Consider the following 21,092-nt stretch of genomic DNA (forward strand, 5'->3'; position numbering starts at 1 on the left):
TTAGCTGAGCTTACCTAGGTAGGTACTAAGGTAGGTAGATAGCTAGTCAAAATCATGTCCTTGGATTGTCTGCATGAAGTACACATTTCACCATTTCAACAACTTTGTTGTACATAAAGAACAATAGCAGAGAGGCGGACTGTATTCTTTTGATATCATTGGTATATGTTGTATCTACTTGTTGTGTCTTGAAGTAAGGTTAATCAAATGGCGAACCAGCCCCCAAGGCTTTCAAGGGTTCGAACTAAGGCGAAATGTCAAGAAGAGCCTCGAGCCCCTGAGATTCAAATGCTTGTATCCTTCCGTTTACATGAAAGGAGAACTTCATAGGGGGGGGAATCGCGGGTGAAGAAACGGCTTATAGTCACCTGTACATGACTCCTCTTTATGGTAAAACCAACACCAAAGACAGCATGAATGAATAGGTTGAGAAACTTGACATATATACTGCTTAATTTCGTTAACCATATGAAATAATTTGATATTGTCTGCCTCCTATGACCATTCCCTTAGTTACAACGCTGACCCATATTCCGATGATGACACTCATTAGTCTTGGGGCTTTGCAAATCCTGATACGAGGGATTGTCGGGGTCAATTATGAAATGTGATGAGTAGCCAGTTCCAACTGGTGTTACTCAAAATACCTATACGAATTCGAGGCTTCCTACATTTCGCGTATACCTGCATTGCCAGCTTGCAGTAGTGTTCTGCTATCCGACGTTCGAAAAAGGTCAGGCTCCCAGCTGATGTTAGGAGATCGCCCCATTCGTCCTTTTTCTATCATATTTAATAGATGAGTTGTAACAAGTGATCAAGTCGATGTCGCGTCGTGATTCGTGTATTGATGGATTCGCGTTTACTGATGAATCCGATGATGAAGTGTGTTGTTGGATAGACAAAAGAGATAATATAGCCATACTATTCAACCGTATTTTCATCGGGTTGTTTCTCTTTTATTCGTTTCAATGTTCCTAGCTTGAAGGCTTCTTCGGCGTTTGGCAATGGAGATTTTGGTATTGGAAGTTTGAAGTCACCATCATCATCCCCAAACAGAAACGCTGCCTTTTCTCGACCAGCACCAGATGTAGGTCGCTTTCCGGTTCTTAAAAACGGAGAAGAGCTCTTTGGAGGTGAAGATTTTATCGTGGGGCTAGATGCTTGATCTGGTTCTAGCATCCAGGAGAACGATGACTGAGCAATCGAAGATCTAGTGGGGATTGGTGCTCTGGGTCGCTCGGTTGTTGCAGATCTCAAAGCATCTCTCTCGATCTCGGGTTCGATAATTGTAGACGGTTCGTTTGAGGAGAGATCAATTGCTTCCCTTGGAGTTTGACGAATGTCAGGCGTTGATATGGATGGCTCGTCTAGGTCATTTGTCTTTTTTGCCAGAGCATCGCCTGGGTCAGTGGTCATGATGGAAGTCTCTGGTGAAGTTGTCTGCCCGTGATCTGAGATTGGTGGCAATAAAACTTTCGGTATATCTGCTTCTGGCGTAGCAGGCTCATTCTTACCATCGATAATTGGTGAAAGAATCGGAAGTGGCATAGTAGAGTCCTCCAAGTAAACTTTTACGAAATCAACTTTCGCAATAGCCATGTCCATTGCCTCGATGCACTTTTCCCGATTACTTTCTTTTGACACAGAAACCGATCTCAGATCTTTCATTGCGTGATCTAGCATGACAGCCAATTGCCGGTTTCTTTCGTTCATTGTTGCCATGATAGCTGTCGAGGCAGGCATCACACGCCCATCGTCAAGAGACCACCGTGAAGCACCACTAGCCCTCCTAGGAGAATTATTACTTCTTGGAGTTTGTAGTCCTTGCATATTCTTCTTCACTTCTTCCATTGCATCGCGTACAGCTTGATTAATGCCAAGACGCTCTCCCCTATTGTAAACACCTTTTGCAGCACCTTGAATCAACGCTTCAACGCCTCCTTGTTGTTGCAAGAACCGAGCAGGGCTAGTCAACGAGGATCTATTTCGCATGAGTAGCTGTCTAGGACTGAGACTTTCTTCAATAGGAGCATCAGGTGGTGGCGACGATTTATCTCGATGCGGGAACTTGCCACTATATTTATGAATAATCTTGGATCCGCCGCTAGCATTGAAATTATCTCGTAAGAAGATTGCATCATCGACGAAAGTTTGAGGATTTGGAGGACACTCATATTTAAGTAGTAACATTAGGGCCAGCGAGTAGTTCGATTCCATTACTGATTTATAAGTTAGTCGTTACACAAAACTGTGAAAGGTGAATCGCATACGTTGCCAACGGATTCGAAGTAACATTGCTACACATATAAGATCCACAAGATCTAGTTCTGGATCCTCAGCGAAAAGAGTATCCCATACTGATAGAAGATCAACGAAAGGAAACTCGCGCCCGAAGAGCAACCTGATCCAACGTCTATATACTCCGTCAACAGATGAACAGTAGTCAAAGTTACCAATTTTTATCCTTACATCAAGAATATTTGTGGTAGTATCTCAATATCTGTAAGATGTTTGGCTAGTCGCGGATCTACACGAGCCAGGTATACTTCATGAATTCGCTTACTCCTTTCAACAATAGGAGATGCGCCATTTTGAGGTGTTCCGCCAACAATTTGAGGTGTTTTTTGACCGGGGTCACCTAATTCATAAAATGACTTTGCTGATCTCATAACTAAAGACAAGAGAGTGAAGGCATCATGCTCGATGAATTTACGATTCAAACACTGCTTCATAATCGAATCTGATGAATCTGTTCCTGATTCACTCGTGTCACTATTGATGTCTCCAGGGTCAATAGAATCTTGCTCCACTACCCATAGAATTGGAGCCAGTATCTCATGCATGCCCTGACGATAACCAACGTCTTGGTTGATTTTGCAAAAGATAAATAACACATCCAGCATGAATCTTTGAACGTCGGCGCGACGGAAGTATGGTTCTTCTGGCATGCATCTCTCGATATCCTGAAATATTTCGGCACGAATTTCTTCATCTTTCCGAAGGGTATTCCATGGTGACTCAAAGTCTCTCAGTATATTTGGACAAAATTCCCAGAATACATAAAGACAGAATTAAAGAACTCACGTGTTTATCATCATCCAGAGGATCCAATGAAGATCCTAGATCATTTGGATGTTCGATAAATCTCAGGAAATGTTCTCTTAAAGAGGTATAAGCACTTCGTGAATCCTCAAGTCCTCGTGCCCAACTCGTGATCTCTGTGTTTTGAAACAATAAAAATGTCTGTAAAAATGTTACTCAAGAGTACACCAAGATGAAACTTTGAACTTACCTTCCAACAGATAGATCTCAACCCTCCGTTACAAGGACTATTTTCTCCGTCGATCCTCACGGATTTCTTGAGTTCGGTCAAGTTAGATGCGGACTTTATCGTCACCTGCCATCTCTTTCTTTTCTCACTCTTGTATTAGAACAATAACGAGCAGAGAGAGGAAGAAGCTTTTTGATTTTCTAAAAATTCTTACCTAGAATCTTCCAAAGACCTCATTATCACGAGCAAATGTGATGTCCGAAAAAGGGAGGTTTGTGACGACACTCCTATCTCTCGGACTATTTAAATCATGGAGTGGAGTGGGGGGGGGACAAGGCTGAGCTTTACTTTTTGGTTTTAAACCAAGTTTTATTTAGCGTCAGTTTGAAGCAGCTTTAACCAATCAAACACGACCATATCCATCGGTCTTGTTGTCAGCCTTCCATCGCATTTATATGGAACACCGCACTAGCAACATTAGGTACCTCAATATTATGTTTCGTACTTTTCACCCAATCATCGTCATCTCATGCACTCCAACCGTTGTATTCTCCAGTTGGTATTCATTTTCCTGAGACGAAGTATCCACATACTTTGAGATGAAGCTCACATAAGAATAGACTTTAAATATGGTAAGTCCTGCATTTCATCCGTGTGGAGTTTGTGTGGATAAAGAGATATAAAATCTGCATTGTTTCGTTCTGGCCCGGATCAATTGTCACAAGAATTGCGGAATCAATTATACCTCGACATCATTAACTATCGATCCTCGACATGCAAATCTCGAGAAGACGAGCTACACCAACCCATACATCTTTGGAAATACTAATACTCATGAAGCCCATGAAGCAATAGCAACTCACAATTTACGAGCAATTGTCCCATCAATTGTCCCATCAACAGCCATGTCTTCCGATCTTCTCGAGTTCGATACATTTTACAAATCACCTCAAGATACTCAATCAAAAGCTAGCCAGAGTTTTTCGTTTTTCGATGGTGCCACCTCTAGTAGCCGGTCAGGCCAGGCGCATGCAAACCAAGCTCCGGCGCAAACTATAAAGCAAAATGATGACATTTGGGGGGATCTGAACAGCTTCACGAGTCCAATGACTCCAGCACAAAGTGGAACTCCTCAAGACGATCTTTGGGGATCTTTTGGCATAACGGCCACTCCCCCGAAGCCAACTACCAATGCACCAAAATCCAATTATCAAGGAGGGAACATATTCAAAAATGATAATGCTGCGCCAAACCCGAGAATAGTGCGCAGATCAACCCTTGACCTTTTTAGCAATAATGTTCATGAAATGCCAGAGCCTTCGTTTACCTCGAACAACTATATGAGCTATTCCTATCCTCGACCAACATTGCCACCATCTAAGGGTTCGTCAGGCGGGGAAATTCTTTTTGACGCCGACGAGGAAGAGGCTGAAGATGATGATTTTGGGGATTTTGAGAGCGTCACTCCTCCTGCATCACAACCACCTCCACCTTCAGAACCTCTCGATGACTTTTTTGGCTCAATGAGCATTAAGGAACAACCATTAAAAAAGCCTCCTAACCTCAGCACCACGTCGCCGACTCTCAATACCCCATTACCATACCCACAAGCACCCAAATCACCCTCCTTTCAGCAGCGGAATCCGTTTCCCAAGGTGGGTCTTGCTACCCAACAAGTCAAACAAGTCGCCAAAATGAAGACCGAAGATAAACCCAAATCAGCTTCTCCTTTGACAGCTTGGCCATCATATGACGAGAAACCTCCAGAAGCAGCACCCTATGTTGATTCGCCTGCCATACCATCTATTGTTGAAGACATAGACGATGATTGGGGTGACTTTTCTGATCTTCCAGCCGAATCTCCAGCAATACCTAGCTCAAATCCAACATCTGGCATAGCAGCCGATGCTTGGGCCTGGAATGCCGTCGATAAAGTCACCGAGCCCACCCCTGTGGAACCCAATCTTCCACCCCCTACCAACATTCCCCCTCCTTCGATTCTCTTGATGCTTTTTCCCCAGCTCTTCGACCTTCCTCAATCATCACTCTTCAAAGCCGTAGCAAACCAGCCATTCTCTCTCAAGAATCGTATCATATCCGATCCCTCCACCATCAACTTTCTTCGCGCCTACCTTCTTATTGCCACTGTTGCAGCTCACATAATCGCCGGTCGCAAATTACGGTGGAAACGTGATACTCATCTCTCACAGGGTATGAGCATTGGGCCTGCTGGCGGAAAAGGCGGCATGAAATTGACCGGTGTCGACAAAGCGGAAGTCGCACGTGAAGATCGTGAAGCGGAAGAAACAATCCGTGTATGGAAAGAACAATTAGGAAGACTTCGGTCGGCTGTAGCTGTAGCTAATACAAGCCTTAAGGATGTATCGAAACATTTGGCGATCCCAGAAATTGGAGATTCGATGCATGTGAAGACCCAAGAAGGAGGATTAACGGCACCGAAAGCGTGTGTGATATGTGGGTTGAAGAGAGAAGAAAGAGTTTTGAAAGTAGATGTCAAAGTTGAGGATAGTTTTGGGGAATGGTGGATTGAGCATTGGGGACACAGATTGTGTAGAAATTTTTGGCAGGAACATGAGGGGAAGTTGAAATTAAGATGAGAGGGATGCTTTAGGTATATATACTTGATTGAGTATACGCATATACCATTTCGATTCATGTTATTAAATTTTACAGATTTACAATTATTCAGGTACAAAAAATACATAATTCATATTGCTGGAAACTTCCGAGTTTAAAAAATCAAAATGTTATATATTATTACCTAACCTTACCTTACTTTACCGACCTATCCTACGCATTCTGTCACATACCCGGTGATTCAACTATAATAACCAACCTACCTACCTACATACCTACCTATCTCTCTCTCTCTCTCTCTACTTACTCACCTATCCACCTCCATCTGTCTACCTACTCCCTCGCCGCACACAAAACCCTCACTCTCTCCGCAGCCATCGCAGCCTTAGCCTTACACCCAGAACACCATTCCGGTAGCATCTCCTCCGTCTGAATACTTTTAAGACAGGAAATCGGAAGGGAGGAGGAAAGAGGGAGAGAGTCGGATTTGCGCGCGATCCAGCAGGGTTGCGGATAGCCGTGGGAGGTGTGCGAGCAGGCGTAGTGGACTGTGGTGTAGGTGCACATTTTTTTGTTGTTGTTTTTGGAGGGGAGGGGAGGGTGTAGAATTTCGAGTTTCGATAGCAAGTTGTGTTATGTGTAAAACAATAATTGGTTTCTTCGAAGATGTGTATAGTTGCGACTTTTAGGTGGATAATACTCGATTTGATACTTGAAACCTGACGTGGTATTTAAAAATGGAATGGAGAATAGAAACATATATATAATAAGAGGGAAGGCAGAAACGCGATTGATATAGAAAAGGAGAACAAAGGGATTGTTCTTCTTGTTTGTGCAGACAAAGGGACAAAGGAACAGAGGGGGATGGATCTGGATATGGATATAAAGAGAGAGAGAGAGATAAGGAGTATGTGTGTGGGTAACTCTTGGACAAAGAGGTTTGGGTTGAATAGATAGATGGATTTGGGGGAGGGGGTGTTCTTTGTGGATATTTGGTGTTTTTTCTGTGTACTTGTGAGATGGTTTTTGGTGGTTGGGATGGAGGGAGGGATGGATGGATTTTTGAGAGTGAAGGGGAAAGAGAGATCGGACAGCCTGAGAGGACCGAATAGATTAGCCATATTCTATCTGATGAGCGGATTTCTGGGTGGTAGGTTGAACGATCGGGGTGTCTTGTAGGCTCGCTGCAGGCTTATTGCAAGTCAAACAAGTGAGTTGCAATTGATTCCCAAGTAGTGGATGATATATGTTGAGCTATGGTTCAGACTATCATTTATCCATGGCTATGTAATTTATATCTACTAACAAGATCCCTCATCTTCCTTTTTGCAGACATGGGAAATGACTTTCAACACATCTCAAGGAAAAACCACATAAAGCATACAAACATACACATTCAATACGCCATGAGCATATTCCATAGCAAAGGTTGTATTTGATTGATAGACCACAGGTTGAATTGAGTCGTATCCAAGCTAAAAATCCATACAATAATATTCAACGAAAGAAAAAGAAAAGTCCCCAGCATCTTTTCGAGGCCCGAGGTGAAGGGGAAAAATGTAACACAACGCCTAATATACACCTCTACACCTCTACCATTTTTCAACCACTCGATATCTACCAAAACCAAGTTTTCTTTTGCTTTCTAGACTCCGCAACTTTCTTATTCGCTTGTCTCTCTTCCTCTTCCTGTTCTTTTCCTTCGTTGATAATTTTTAAAGCTTCCTCACCTTTTGGAGCGGTAGTCAAATTCTCATATCCATCTTCTGTTATCAAAAGATCGTCTTCGATGCGCACACCTCCGATCGGATAGTACTTTTGTAGGAGATCTTTGTTGATGTATTTTGCATATTTGGGAGATTTGAGATAAACTTCTTCAAGGGCGTATCGGGAAAAGTAGCTTGAAGATGCATCGTTAGAGAGGAAATACCAACAAGATAGGACAAACTTACATTCCAGGTTCAACTGTGACAACCATATCCTTTTCGAGGATGGATCCACCATCTGAGGTGACTCCAGTGTTGGAAAGGATTTGGAAGTAGGCATCAGTCCAATCGGCGGGTCTTTCGCTGAAACCATACAGACGATTTGTGATGCGACTTCCACCAGGTCCGACATCGTGAACTTCCAAACCAACGTAATGACCCAACTAAATAATCAGTCAGATTGGAATATTATGAATGGAGTAAACAAGTGCTTACACCATGAGGAAAGAATGCTACCGAAACACCGGTCATGAAAAGTTCATCAAATGTTCCACCTTCCACAAGTCCCAAATCCATGAGACCTCTGAGAGCAACTTTGTGAGCATGGATATGAATATCTCGATAATTAGCACCTGGCTTCAACAATTCAATACACTCATCTTGCATCTTAGCTACAATGTCATAAATAGCTTGAGCTTCCTCAGTGTACTCTCCAGAGATTGGAACTGTTCGAGTCACGTCAGATGCGTAGCAATCCCATTCACATCCCGCGTCAAAACACAGAAGTTGTCTGTCTTTTAGAGGTTCATTGTTGGCCATATAGTGAAGAGTGCTTGCATTTTCTCCAGAACCAGCAATTACTCCATATGCTTGAGTTTTCGCCTGTTTGGCAATACATGTCGCAGTAAAAATGGCTTCAATCTCTGCCTCATTGGACAAATGACGAAGACCACGGAGAACATTGATATGACCTTGTGCTGTGATTGCACTTGCCTTCCGGATCATTCTAAGCTCATACGGACTTTTAATAGCTCTAGCCGTATTCATGGCCTCCTCTAATCTGGAGCTATCGAATGGAGATTCGCTGATAATAGAATGACATCCATTTTTGCGAGTGATCTGAAATTCGATATTTTTTGGCGCTTGGTAATCATGTAGAACATGTATCTTTCCAGGTTCTGTATGTGCATACCAAGTGAGATATGAATCAAGATGGGTCAATGTTTCGACATGGTCAAAATCATACTTGACCATTATCTCTTTGATTGTTGGACGAGCTCCATTATAAATGACGGATGAGCCGGAATTTGGTGGTGGAATCCAGAGCCATAGTTGATCGCGATGGATGTTGTAGGTGACTATGCAATCAGGAAGATTCACTCCAGTAATATAATAGAAGTAACGACGTTGTCGGAACGCAGGTGGCATATCAGAATCTTCATAATTGAAACTTGGTAGACCGGGAAGATAGATGAGACCTTCACCGACATCAAGATGCTTTCTGACATTCCGTGCATGAAGTTTGGCTAATGTGACTTGTCAGTAACGATCTTGGGGATACTCATAATGAGAATGGCATGATTCGAATCAAATTGTTGAATGATTCGTGTTGAACCAATCATCATACTTGGCAGTTGTCCCGTGAGGATCACACCCCCTCCTCTGGGGAAGCTCTAGATAAGCCCATAAATGGATGGATAACTAACCTGGATATTTTTCAATTGGCTTGGGCTTATATTCTATCGATCTAATCAACTGTCAGTATATATCCTTCTCGTGTAAGGGCTAAGATTTATTCACAAAGCATCGAATTCATCCACCGCCTTACAGGCCCAACTTCCGCTTGAAGATGGTCTAACTTCTCGATCTTTGTCCTGAGCAGTAAAGGAGCTCATGATGGTCTGGAGATCCATCTTCAATCAACAAGACGCAGATACCAATTAAAAGGATTATTGTTGATGTGAGGTTGTTGTTTTGAAGGATCTCATGTCTTATTGATTGTTGGTAGTACTGATTCAGATGGGCCATGGCTGTCTCGGCTTAAGTTCGGGATAAAGGGGCTGTAACACCTCAGCAGGCAATCTCTCCATTGACATCTTCAGACGATACTCATCTTCGAGTCCTTTCAATGAAAGCCTTGGGCTGTGCTTGATACAATATGAGAATGTTACACTCATCCACCTTTACAACCAGTCAATATACATCCCACACAACCAAGTCTAGATCATTGGATATGGGTTTCTCATAACCCCGCCTGAAGTCACATACCCTTGTAGATGCATCGAATCCCAAATATTGTCCTTCTCCAATCTTCTACCTCCAGCCTCACCCACCTCCCAAAAAAGTTCACGACAAACCAACAACTTTCATTTCTAAGATAGGTACAAAGCTCCTTTTCAATGTTGAGTTCTTTCACAAACGTATACGGCTCCTTTCCCAATATCCAAGCTCGTATGAATCATCTAGCGGGTACTCAAGCAAGCGTTGTGGGAATGGCAGGCCGACTTCAGAGTCTGAGTGATTTTGAAAGAGAGCAGGACGAATTGCAAGCTCAGTAAGTTCTCGATTTGATGTAGTCAAGCCTCATAACATTATCACCGCAATATTCAGGTGCTGTTGTTTGATATTATTCGTGAGTTTTTGTTGACGAGGCTTTTAGGATTGACCAAGACAATCTTAATGCACAACCCACAAGATCTCGCACTGGTTTACCAGCCGCCAACCGAACTAGGAATGTGCCAGATATCAGTGGTATTCTACTTGAAGAGCAAGCGTTGCAAGAAATGGGCAACACAAACTGGGTAGGAAAACTACTGGGTAAGTCCTCTGTCACGATCACGAGACTTCTTCATCCATACATCGATGCTAATAACTTCCAGAGTACCACCAAGCCAACGCCATCATTCCAGTGCCAGAGTATACAGAGCACCAGGTCTCCGAACAGCGATTCCGCTTTTCCGTAACCATCAAACAAAAGTCCGAGCCCATCACTACTCTAGCATCCTTCAGCAACAAAAAAGATGCCAAAAAATTCATCTCCAAACTCGCCGTCGATTGGCTTATATCACAGAACCTCATGCCATCTACCGGCGCCGTCAAATTTCCCAAGACACCAATTGCAACTCCAGTTCCAGATGCCCGCGAGAGAAGCACCTCCCCAACACCCTACCCCAGTCTCGTCCCCGGCCTCTGCATCGCCCTTGGTTACAACCCTCCTGCCTATAGACTCAAGCTCATGTCAGAAGGCACGGCATTTTGGGAAATCTATGCAGATTTTGGATCCGATCCCCGGGTTGACGGCCCCGTAGGAAAACTCACAAACATTTACGGCAAGCAGAAAGCCAAAGAGGCTTGCGCGAAAGAAGTTTTCAAGTTTTTGAAAGCGATTGAAAGATCAAGGGAAGCAGACATTATAGCTCAGCAGGGAGAGGAGAGGAGGAGTGAGGAGGAGCCTCAACCTCAGCATGAGGACTTGGATTCAAATGCGAATGATCAGGATGGTGTCGTTACTGGTATTTAAAAAATGGTTAAGTATGCTGTTGAATCATGGATCGTAATGGAATGGAATACTGGGACGATCATCCTAATGAATTTTCTAGGATAGATTTGGGATATATGTCGTGTTATGTTGTGGGATACTATCTACCCAGTACGGACTTGTTAGGCTGGAATATAACTTTCAAAATTTTAATACGTTTTCATTTGCTCTTCTTTCCGTGTCGCTTCTTGTCTTTTCTCCTTCCTTCCTTTTCATTCTTTGCGTGTCACTTCCTTCCAAGGTTATTTGTTTCAATCATTCATTGTACCTCCCTCACTACCTCCTACCTCCTACCCGCAACCAACAACTTCGCATCCAAAAGCCAAAAAAATTCCCATAATCAAAACTCAACCATTAAGAACATCACCCAGCTCCATCCCTCTCCTTCCCCCCCTTCCCCCTTCGCTACTTCCTCCGTCCTCTCAATCAATCAACCCCCAGCCCCCAGCCCCCGGCCCTCCAAACACAAAACATATCATATCATATCCTATCCTATCCTATGCTATCCTATCCTATCCCATCACCTCACCTCACCTCATCACCTCACCTCACCTCATCACCCTCTCATCAACCCCCTCTCATCAATCTCCTCTCGTCAAACCCTCTATCATCAATCATCAATCTCAATCTGAATCCCCAGCCCCAATACTAACAAACATACTATACTATACCATACCATACCATACCATACCAAAGACACAATATGATTAACCATCTTCATCTCTATTTCCATCTCAAGTTTCATTCCCATCACACACACACATACCCATCACATCATTTTGATTCAGAATCTCTTATTCTCTATACCAGAGTCCGCAACCATTTACCATACCATACATATGTGCTCTCTCATTAATCTTACAAAGTAGACTCACACACATCCAAGTCCCAGCTACGTTCTGCATTTATACACATGGCAGAGGGGACATTGTGCAAGCTCAGACTGATAGAGTTTATACACAAAAGAATCGCCAATAGAGTAAACAATAATGCACAATATAATCACACGATAAAAGTAAAGAATATATAGCCAGTAAATATCTCTCTTGGGTATATAATTTTATTCGTAGCCATCCACCCCACAGCGTCAGGCAATTGATACAAAAGGAAGGTTTCCCCTCTTGATTTATTCGCCTCATCATATTTCCTTCGTTGTTCCAAGTCTCAACTAAGTGAGTACCCTATCCCTCCACTCCATCTCTTCCATACCATCCCCCACTCCCCTTGAGAACAAAGGGACAATTCATTAAAATCTTACAGCGAGGCGGTAACGATGACCTGCCTACGTATCCAACGCCACAAACTTATGCAAACGCCCTTCCATCTTCGTCCATCATGAGAAAAAAAAAACCGGCGTATTGCTTATAAATTTGAAAATGAGAAATGAAAGAAAAGTAAAAAACGCCGAATGATAATCCAAAATTTGGCATACAACTAAATGTGTGCTTATAATGCTTGCGAAATTTGGTATAGATAAAACATCGGTCAAAGACATTATGGTGATATTCTTTAGTAAAGTGGATTCTATGTGCTCTGCAAATGCTCAAAGAAAATCGTCGATAGATCGTGTAATAGTAGCTTCTCCTGTTATAGGTGGACTCCTAGGATCTTGTGCGGGAGGGAGATTTGGATGAATTGCGACAGTTGGAGGGAAGAATGTTGTCCGCTGAAAATCAAATCCACGTGGAGAGAAGAGACTGGGTGTTCCACTAGAGGAAGATTCTTGTGGAATACCACGTGCGAAGGCATGTTCGAGAGGATTACGAGTCATCTCAGTTATACGCGGCGACATTATATCAGGATGCGCGTCATCATCCTGTGGTCGAGGAGACATCGTATCAAGCTGCCATTTATCTTCTTGTGATGGCAATCGATCGACTCTGGGACTATCTTCGAATTTGGTGAAAGGTTCGATGCGTGGAGTGTCACCGAATCCGAAGTTAAAACGGCTTAGACGATCAATTGCCGAATTACAAACAGAATTTGTCTCTTCTTTGATCTCGGGTTCCTTGATTGAGGCGATCTTCGTGACCAAAGGCTCTCTGACAACCGGATCTCTAGGCGGCGAAACATGAGACGAGTTTGCTCTGTTACGGCCCGGGGAAGATGCGGTATCGAGATCATTGGCAGAGAGCGACTGTCTGTGTCGGGTCAGACTCTTATTCCTGATGACTGTGTCTTTGTTTTGAGATGCTTGGTTCTCCAACTTCTTTCTCTCAATAACCTTTTTGAAGTCGTTTAATGAGAAGAGAAGAGACATGTTTGGATTGACCCAACGTGACTTCGATTGTGCCAAATTGTACGCTTCGTTTGCTGATAAATCTTGGTTGATGTACATTCCATATGCAATGATTAAGGTTGCCGATCGGCTAGCACCTTGTTGGCAATGCACCAGAACCCTTTTGCCCTCCTTAGCTCTGGATTCTATAGTTTGGCACAAATCCCACAATTCATCTTGCACATCTGTGTTATGGTCCCAAGGAATATGAATGTACTCGGGAATCTTCATTTCCGAGGTGTTAGGTCGTGGTGTAGATGGAGATGACTCCGCAGAACTCGATTCGGAACCAGCCGGTTGAGTCTCGTAAGCAGTTTGGAAAGAGGAAATGGTTCCAGCTGTACCGGGTATCTCAGCATATGGATCCACAGAGTTATGCCTGGACGCGGCAGTCATGTAGCTAACTCTTTTCTCCTTCTCCATTTCCTCCAATTTTGCCTCGAATGGATTTTTAACTTCCCTCGCGACATTGATCACAACATCAAATTCTGCAGCCTCTTCCATTTTAGGCTCTGAGTATAGATGAATGGTTGGTTCATGCATGAGGATTGGACCATCAGGATATGATGGAGACTTGCAATCCTCACCAGTAGGTGGCCTGTCAAATGAATCACCGCCAATAGACATCCCTGGTGCTCGAGTTGCCATCTGAACTCCTGTTGGTGAGGGTGCATCATCTTCATTAATGGTGAACGTATCTCTCGGGGCGCCAGATTCTTTCAATCTCGAACCTCCAAATCCTCTGGAAGGGTCACCCAGTGTCATTCCACCACTAGGGCCAAAGCCTGGTGTTGTCATTGAAAGCATTTGCGGCGACGAGACAGAATGTTTCAGACCTCTTCGTTGCAACATTGAAGATGTTCCTTGTCCCATAGGTTCCAAAGTCAGGTTGGCGGTTCCAGTATTTAAACTTAATATACTTGGCTTTTTCCTAGCCTTCAGTGGTGGCGGTTTGATAAACGAAGGGGAAGCCGGTTCCGAGGTGAATTCATCAATGCTTGGTCGAAGATTGAGAGCCAGACTTTTGGGATTCTTCTTCCTTGGCGAAGGTGAAGTCATAGGTCGTTCAATGGTTATCGGCGGCGGCCTTGTATCTACTTCGCCCATCTTTAAATTTTGAAAAGAATCTAGACCAAACGAAGACCCAGTGAATGAAGATAATGGGACGAGTGTGATTGGCGATTCAGGTGAAGAACTTGGTGATGGATCTGATAGTGAAGATGAATCTACCGTAGATACTGTCGTGGTGGGTGAAGAGTCCGTCGAATCGGATGCTTGTGTTGAAGTACTTTCCCGATGTTGATGGGAATGTATCTGAAGTAAATTGCTATCGGTCTTGACTTCTGAGCTTTGATGTAATTGTTGATTGTCATACGGACTAGCCGATAGTTTGGTGTGAGCGCCGTCTAACGATGAACCATCCATGATGTTCGAATCCATACCATACACTGACATGAATGACGGTATATGATTCTCGTACATTCGGGGACCTGCTGCTGATGGCATCTTCCGTCTTTCAGAAAGATTGCGACGTTTGACTACAGGAGCCTGCGCCAATGATTCGTGTGTGCTCCGGACTAATTGTATACCCCAATATGTTTTAGATAATCCACTCAAGTCCGGCGAAGGTGGTGAAGGTGTGATCGCCGTAAAAGACCTTTTCAAAGTTGCATTGTTAGCAATTGCCATGCTTGTTGGACCAGCCATCATCGCTTGTCAAAGAGCACAATAATAAATACAAACGAGACTCTTGTGTTGTTTGTTTAATAACGAGACTAGAACCAATGAAGGTAACAATGAGAAAAGGAAGCCAGCTTAAAAGAATTAAACAAAAAGAAGGTTATGGAATCCACTCACTCACTTGAAGTTATGAAGCCCTTGAAATCGTTTCCCAATCGAATGACAAACTTCCAGGAAAGGGTCGACAACAATAACCAACGTCAAATGCGCCTTGATCTTTTATTTTTGCGATTGAATATGAAATGGCGCAAGAAGTGATGATTCAGACAAAGTGATTGGAATGCATACAGCGAATGGTCGTAAGAGATGAGTTTGAGAACAAAGTAATAATTGCCTCGAGGGGTAACCTAATCTTTGCCTTACCTGGGTATTGCACGCGAGACGCCGCAGTTATTATTATTCGAAGTTGTGCGTATGTGCGTGTGTGTGTACCTGAATGAATAATAGGATAGGTAGGTTCCAATGTATGACCGGGTCAAATTACGAACGACCGATTATAACAGGATATAATGTTATTGTTGGAAAAATGTCAAACTTTCCAAATTGAACCTTTTGGGGGGGGAAACAAGATTGAAGGATTGAGAGTTTCGAGAAACGAGGATGTCTCGACAATGTTGGTGGTGGTGGTGGTGGTAGTGGGCAGGGTTGCTGAGCACTAGAATGCTACTAGGTATAGTAAAGGTAGGTAGGTTTGAGAACTAATAAGTCAGCGCACCGTTCTCAGCGAATAAGGGTAATAAAGTGAAATGCAGGGGGTTTAAAAATAGACAGGGCGGGTAAATGTGAACCAATAAAATAATAAAGTAATACAAAGCCAAAGTAAAAAAGATCCCTTACTATGTATGTGTGTGTGTATGTGTGTATGTGTGTGTATGTATGTGTGCGTGAGTTTTCTCTCTCTATTGCCTGCAACTATTATAAGAGAGGAGGGTACTTTGTAATAAAGGCGGGTGTACCCAGACCAAGCCTTCCGTCTGCACGAAAGCCGTCGAGGATGAATGTGGGATAAATTCGAGATTGGATTGAATTGGATCGATTTGATTTGATGAGATGAGATGAGATGAGATGGGCGTTGTAGAGTGTGTAACTTTGGAGATGCTGTAAATTGCAGATATATTGATATAGATATATATAGATATATATCCTTTGCAAAGTATATCTTCTTTTACTGATCGAATCAAGTTGAGGAGGTGGGTGAGTGAGTGGGTGGGTACAGAAACACCTGTAAAATATCGTATCAAGGAATTGTAGAAACTTCCCTTGCGCTCCCAAATTCCACAAGAATCACTCGTGGATCGGATGAATAGATAGATGGAGGGACAAATGGTAGAGAGATAAGAGTTAATTGATCTGATCAAGAACAGATGAAAGGAACAGATTGTATTTGTTGATTTCCGTGGGGTATCTCAAATAGGGCTGGTCTCTCGTCTGGGGTACCTGAAGGGGAAGTTGAGGAACTGCAGGAATGGAATCGGTCGAAGGTTGAGATGAGAGTAATCGCTTTATTTTATTTATCCTCGAGATTGGAAGTTTCCTTCTCTCTTGGCGCCTGGTGAAGATGCTTTGTTTGGAATCGATCCTCAACCTTTTGACAATAATATCGAATAGAATACCTGATGTTTGGAATCCAGCACAAGTTCAAGGTCAATGTCAATTTCGATTAAAGTGCAAACGAAGTCGTCCTCTTTGGACTCTGATGCGCCAAATGTATTATTTGCGCCTCCACGGATGGATGGGTGGATGGATGGATTGATCGATCGAATGGTTGATTGAACGGGCCTGCAAGCTGATGGTAGATAAGTAGGTAGGTAGGTAGCTATCTATCTATCAATCTATGTATGCGTGTTTTGGGTGTCGGTCGAGATTCGAGAACAAAGGAATGGCCGCGGCTTTTCGGTCGCAAAGAGAATTCGATCGAGTCCTTGAAAAAATCCACAGGAAAGATATCAAAAAGGTGAGAAGCGGAGAAGAATGATGTCAGACAATGAAAATCATAATGTTAAAACGATGAAATAGAGAGAGAGAGAGAGAGAGAGAAAGAGAAAGAAATAAAGGTAGAGAAGAAGATATACTGGTAGAATGAGATGATATAAAAGTATTGAATTTTGGGGTAGGGTGTGTAAGAACACAGTTAATGGGTGTCAGAGAAGAAAGGTTTGGGCGAGAGAAACATAAAATTAAAGAAAAATAAGTCACAGAGACACAGAGAGAGAGAGAGAGAGAGAGAGGCTTAGAAAGGAAAAAAACCCCAAACCACATCGAAGCTACAAAATTGACAATTCGGTGCATAGAAAAAACAAGCTGGAACCCGCTTCATCACTTCATGGCTCCATGGCTTGTTGTCCAGTCCAGGCAAATGGGTCAAGTGGAATACCTGATTCGATTGCCTCAGGATTTCACACTGCATACCTACCACCTACCTAGTATCTTCATACCCAGTCCCTACCCAGCACTTACTTCATACGCGTTGCCAAAATAGATTTAACCACTTTTTGTCTCTCCAGTTTAATTGGTCCTAAACATCCATGGTGAATATATGAAACAAACTATGAATATCCGATGCCACGCCAATAGAATGGATGAGAAAGAGAGGAAAGAGAAAGAGAGAGAAGAAAAGGAAGAAAAAAAAATTAAAAAAAATTAAAAAAAAATTACTCGGTTCCAATGGAGAAATGATTGATCACGGAAGAGTTGTCAAGGATAGTCATGGATCATCAGGCTTTACCATGGATCATCAAGGGTCAATTGCATTTGCTTTGATGCTCTCATAGGCCATATCACCCCCTTCCCCTCCTCCAAGCTCACATTACCGTCACATAACCTGACATGACACTATGATAGATCGATGAATCCTCGCTCTCTCCGTCTGATCACGAAGACAGGGCCAAAAAAGGGAAACCAAAAGAGAGAGAAAGACTGTATGTACATGGTTGAGGCTCAGTGTGGCTGGGGTAATTTAGTCTTCCTCGGGTACACACAGTGCACCTGCTCCTGCACCTGCTCCTGCTCCTGCTCCTGGACTGGTGTGTACGTACATTAATTGATTGTCCTTGTCCTGTATCTCCATCATCTCCAAGGCCCAAGTCCAAGAACAGAGAAGGGACCGAAGATTCATGTGTGAAAGAAGAAAATGTCAGGGTTTCTCCTCTCGCTCCCGAATCCTATTTCTGGGTCTTGTCCAATTTGTCGCCTCCCAGCATTGCGGGGGATGGATGAAATTGATTTTTGGACATGCTATCCCATATTCATCTCATGCCACAGCATGATCCAGGTCATTGCATTTCAGAACACCCCACATGGGAAATCTCATTACAACGGTTGGTAACGAGTTGCGAAACTACGGGACGACGAGACTGCGAGTACGAAGAAAATGCCATGGAACTATGGTAGCTCCGGTGTAGAATTGAATTGATACTTGAAAGGCCATTGCAAGAAACACGAGACGCTTGAGCAAGAACGTCGACAAGTACATAAGACTAGTTCGGTATTGAAGCCGATCGAAGCGCTGAAAAGTATATCTGCTTCATGATATACTTTGGCTATCGATCCGAGCGAGGCGTGAATATTGAGACAGCAACCCCAAAATTACAGAGTACAGACTTTCATTCCCCGAGTTCATCTCATCCTTTTTCCCAACTATCGAAGCTTTGTTCATGCAAAGGTCTTCTTCATCTTCTTCAGGGGACGCATTCGAATTCCCAAGGCAAGATAAATATAGATAGATATACATGTGTGGCCAAAGAAAAAGAAAGTGGAAGAAGGTGGAGAATCTTCACCGTTATGCTAATGAAATATTGATTATGTTCAAGGACGACCCTGAAGAAGACTTGTTTGGCAGCTTGTTATGTAAATAGACGATGTTTTGTGCGTAACATGCAAACGTAGGCAGGTACTAGGGAGTCAACGTTTTCCAAACCTCGGTCTTGTATTTCATCATGGAAAAACGAGAAAACTCAATTCGCATCCTGGGGTTCGATGCAGTCTAAGAAGGCTCTAAGAGGTCTCACATTATTTTGTTACAGAGGAGGAGACTCAGCCGCGATCTACGTACGTACTATCCACAACTCGAATCGCCTTAAAACACCAGTCAATACTTGACCAAGCCGAAGTTGGGACGAACATCTAGCTAGGTAGCTATCTCTCGGGGGGAACTGCGAACTGCGAACTGGCCACTGGGAACTGGAAACGATCGATTTCACGAGAAACCTGAAGACTTGTGATGAAAGCATATATCTGAAGGACCTTAGACAACCGTCCCATTTGCGAGTGCGAGATGCAATGCAATTCAATTCAATTCAATTCAATACCCATTGGGCCAGACCAAATTACGCCCTCCGCATCAAGGTCACCTCTTTGGGCCGACACTCATTTTGCCCTCGTGGTTCTGGGACATCAATGGGTCCTTGCCCCTGAATGTTCATGCAGTACATCATATTACGGCCCACCACCGCTGCAACAATTTGAGAAATTTTCAAGTATCCCCGACACTTTTTTTAATGAGAGATTCTAAATAAAGTTTGGATAATTCATTGGATAGTCAAGCTAATCATTGTCCACTCATCAAACATACATAAGAACTGACACCAAGTAAAACATGGTGCTTCGTACATCTTTCATATCATTGTGTCTTTCAAGTTCAAGTTCAAGTCAATCCATCCATCCATCCATACATTCGTCTGGCCGATTTTAAGGTTCAGAGGCTCTCTACGATACGGGAAGAAAGTTTATGTGATTAGGTACCTAGTATATCCAACACAATCTACATCAACCGGTTGCTTCGAAAATTCTTCCGATCTTCGGCAGTCATTTCTTGACCATTGGGATCCCAGATCAGCTTGTCAGCCATTCAACCATTCAAAGGATCTGACTTGCAGTTGAGGCTGTACGACACTACAACTCTCCCTGGACACCCGAGGCCTTGCAGAACCACGCCTGCGAGTAGGGTTATAGAACTGGTCTCGAACCATGACATCTACTCTGTGCAATTATACATCTCGTACACAAGATACAAGTTGTGACAGGATTCGAGTTCCTAGTACCTCCCTCCCTACCTATCTACCTACCTACCTACCCACCTACCGCGAGTCACAATAATAATGAAAAGCTATTTTGGAAAGTGGACCACCAGTACAGGTACAGGAGCTGAATGATAGATAGTACAGGATGATACAAATTATTTCTCCGCTTGACAGTGGCCACGGCCCGAGCTAGGCCCTGAGGGTTCACAGCTGCTCCATGCGAGTGGCGAATTGTCGATTTGTCGTGCTTCCCCTCACAATATTATTATTGTCTTAGCCAATGTGAAGATGTAAATAACATGTGCTCTCAACGTGATTCCGCAAATCGTTGTCATCAGGTTTTGGACAATCGAGATCAGTTATCTAATCCGTTCAGTCAGATGCGATAGATACGATTCGATCCGATGTGATGTGATGTGATGTGATGCGATCCATCCTTATGATGATCTCAGCATGACCAGCTTCTGCATTTCTCCTGTTGAAAAGTTCCCCTCACCACATGAAAAACATCTCGATCCATCAATATGCACGTTTCTCGCGTAGAGCACAATCTATGCAGTGAGAGGTCATGGTGGATAAGTAATTTACTAGTTACATGCGTCAGGTGTAAAGAGAGGGGCCAGCTTCCCAAACGCAGAGCGTGAGAGGGTCGGTCTCCTTCGAATCAAAAGACGGTAGAAGGTGTCGAATGTGTGAGAACATTTCAATTGTACACCCTCTGCTGCATCTGCATGAAGACTAATATTATGCTCCACCTGCTAAGGTGGTCGTCATTGTCCGTATCTTAATGTGACTTCAGATAAGAACCACGTTTGACGACCAGATGTAGGGGAATGTCTAGGTAGGGCGACGGATTTCTAGGAAGAAGCTTGAATGGTACATGTTCATCGATGAGGACCAGGGGGGGGGAGAGAGAGAGAAAGAGAGAGAGAGAGAGAGAGAG

The 21,092-nt window shown here is 43.3% G+C and overlaps 6 protein-coding genes across 6 annotated transcripts; 3 read left to right on the forward strand and 3 right to left on the reverse strand.

The window, feature by feature from the left end:
* Window positions 1-921: 921 nt before the first annotated feature.
* Bfra_005396 (putative tbc domain-containing protein) lies at window positions 922-3,508 on the reverse strand (the record flags this gene model as incomplete). Its single annotated transcript, XM_037335780.1, has 6 exons — window positions 922-2,219; window positions 2,271-2,413; window positions 2,470-3,017; window positions 3,085-3,243; window positions 3,293-3,419; window positions 3,486-3,508. The coding sequence occupies 6 exons, from the start codon at window positions 3,506-3,508 to the stop codon at window positions 922-924; spliced, it is 2,298 nt and encodes a 765-aa protein (XP_037192875.1).
* A 668-nt stretch (window positions 3,509-4,176) lies between these two features.
* Bfra_005397 (putative serine threonine-protein kinase ppk6 protein) lies at window positions 4,177-5,889 on the forward strand (the record flags this gene model as incomplete). The annotated part of the gene is made up of 1 exon (XM_037335781.1): window positions 4,177-5,889. One exon carries the CDS (start codon window positions 4,177-4,179, stop codon window positions 5,887-5,889), a length of 1,713 nt encoding a protein of 570 aa, XP_037192876.1.
* A 1,597-nt stretch (window positions 5,890-7,486) lies between these two features.
* Window positions 7,487-9,488, reverse strand: Bfra_005398 (putative xaa-pro dipeptidase protein; the record flags this gene model as incomplete). The annotated part of the gene is made up of 5 exons (XM_037335782.1): window positions 7,487-7,769; window positions 7,822-8,018; window positions 8,071-9,101; window positions 9,282-9,322; window positions 9,376-9,488. The coding sequence occupies 5 exons, from the start codon at window positions 9,486-9,488 to the stop codon at window positions 7,487-7,489; spliced, it is 1,665 nt and encodes a 554-aa protein (XP_037192877.1).
* Window positions 9,489-9,974: 486 nt separating this feature from the next.
* Window positions 9,975-11,095, forward strand: Bfra_005399 (uncharacterized protein; the record flags this gene model as incomplete). The annotated part of the gene is made up of 3 exons (XM_037335783.1): window positions 9,975-10,129; window positions 10,235-10,392; window positions 10,455-11,095. The coding sequence occupies 3 exons, from the start codon at window positions 9,975-9,977 to the stop codon at window positions 11,093-11,095; spliced, it is 954 nt and encodes a 317-aa protein (XP_037192878.1).
* Window positions 11,096-12,656: 1,561 nt separating this feature from the next.
* On the reverse strand, window positions 12,657-15,098 carry Bfra_005400 (putative tyrosine-protein phosphatase pmp1 protein; the record flags this gene model as incomplete). Its single annotated transcript, XM_037335784.1, has 1 exon — window positions 12,657-15,098. The coding sequence occupies one exon, from the start codon at window positions 15,096-15,098 to the stop codon at window positions 12,657-12,659; it is 2,442 nt and encodes an 813-aa protein (XP_037192879.1).
* A 3,264-nt stretch (window positions 15,099-18,362) lies between these two features.
* Bfra_005401 (uncharacterized protein) lies at window positions 18,363-19,544 on the forward strand (the record flags this gene model as incomplete). The annotated part of the gene is made up of 3 exons (XM_037335785.1): window positions 18,363-18,490; window positions 19,154-19,178; window positions 19,266-19,544. 3 exons carry the CDS (start codon window positions 18,363-18,365, stop codon window positions 19,542-19,544), a joined length of 432 nt encoding a protein of 143 aa, XP_037192880.1.
* Window positions 19,545-21,092: the final 1,548 nt, after the last annotated feature.

The sequence above is a fragment of the Botrytis fragariae genome (genome assembly GCF_013461495.1).
Source record: "Botrytis fragariae strain BVB16 chromosome Unknown tig00000054, whole genome shotgun sequence".
In the NCBI taxonomy this organism is placed as follows: domain Eukaryota; kingdom Fungi; phylum Ascomycota; class Leotiomycetes; order Helotiales; family Sclerotiniaceae; genus Botrytis; species Botrytis fragariae.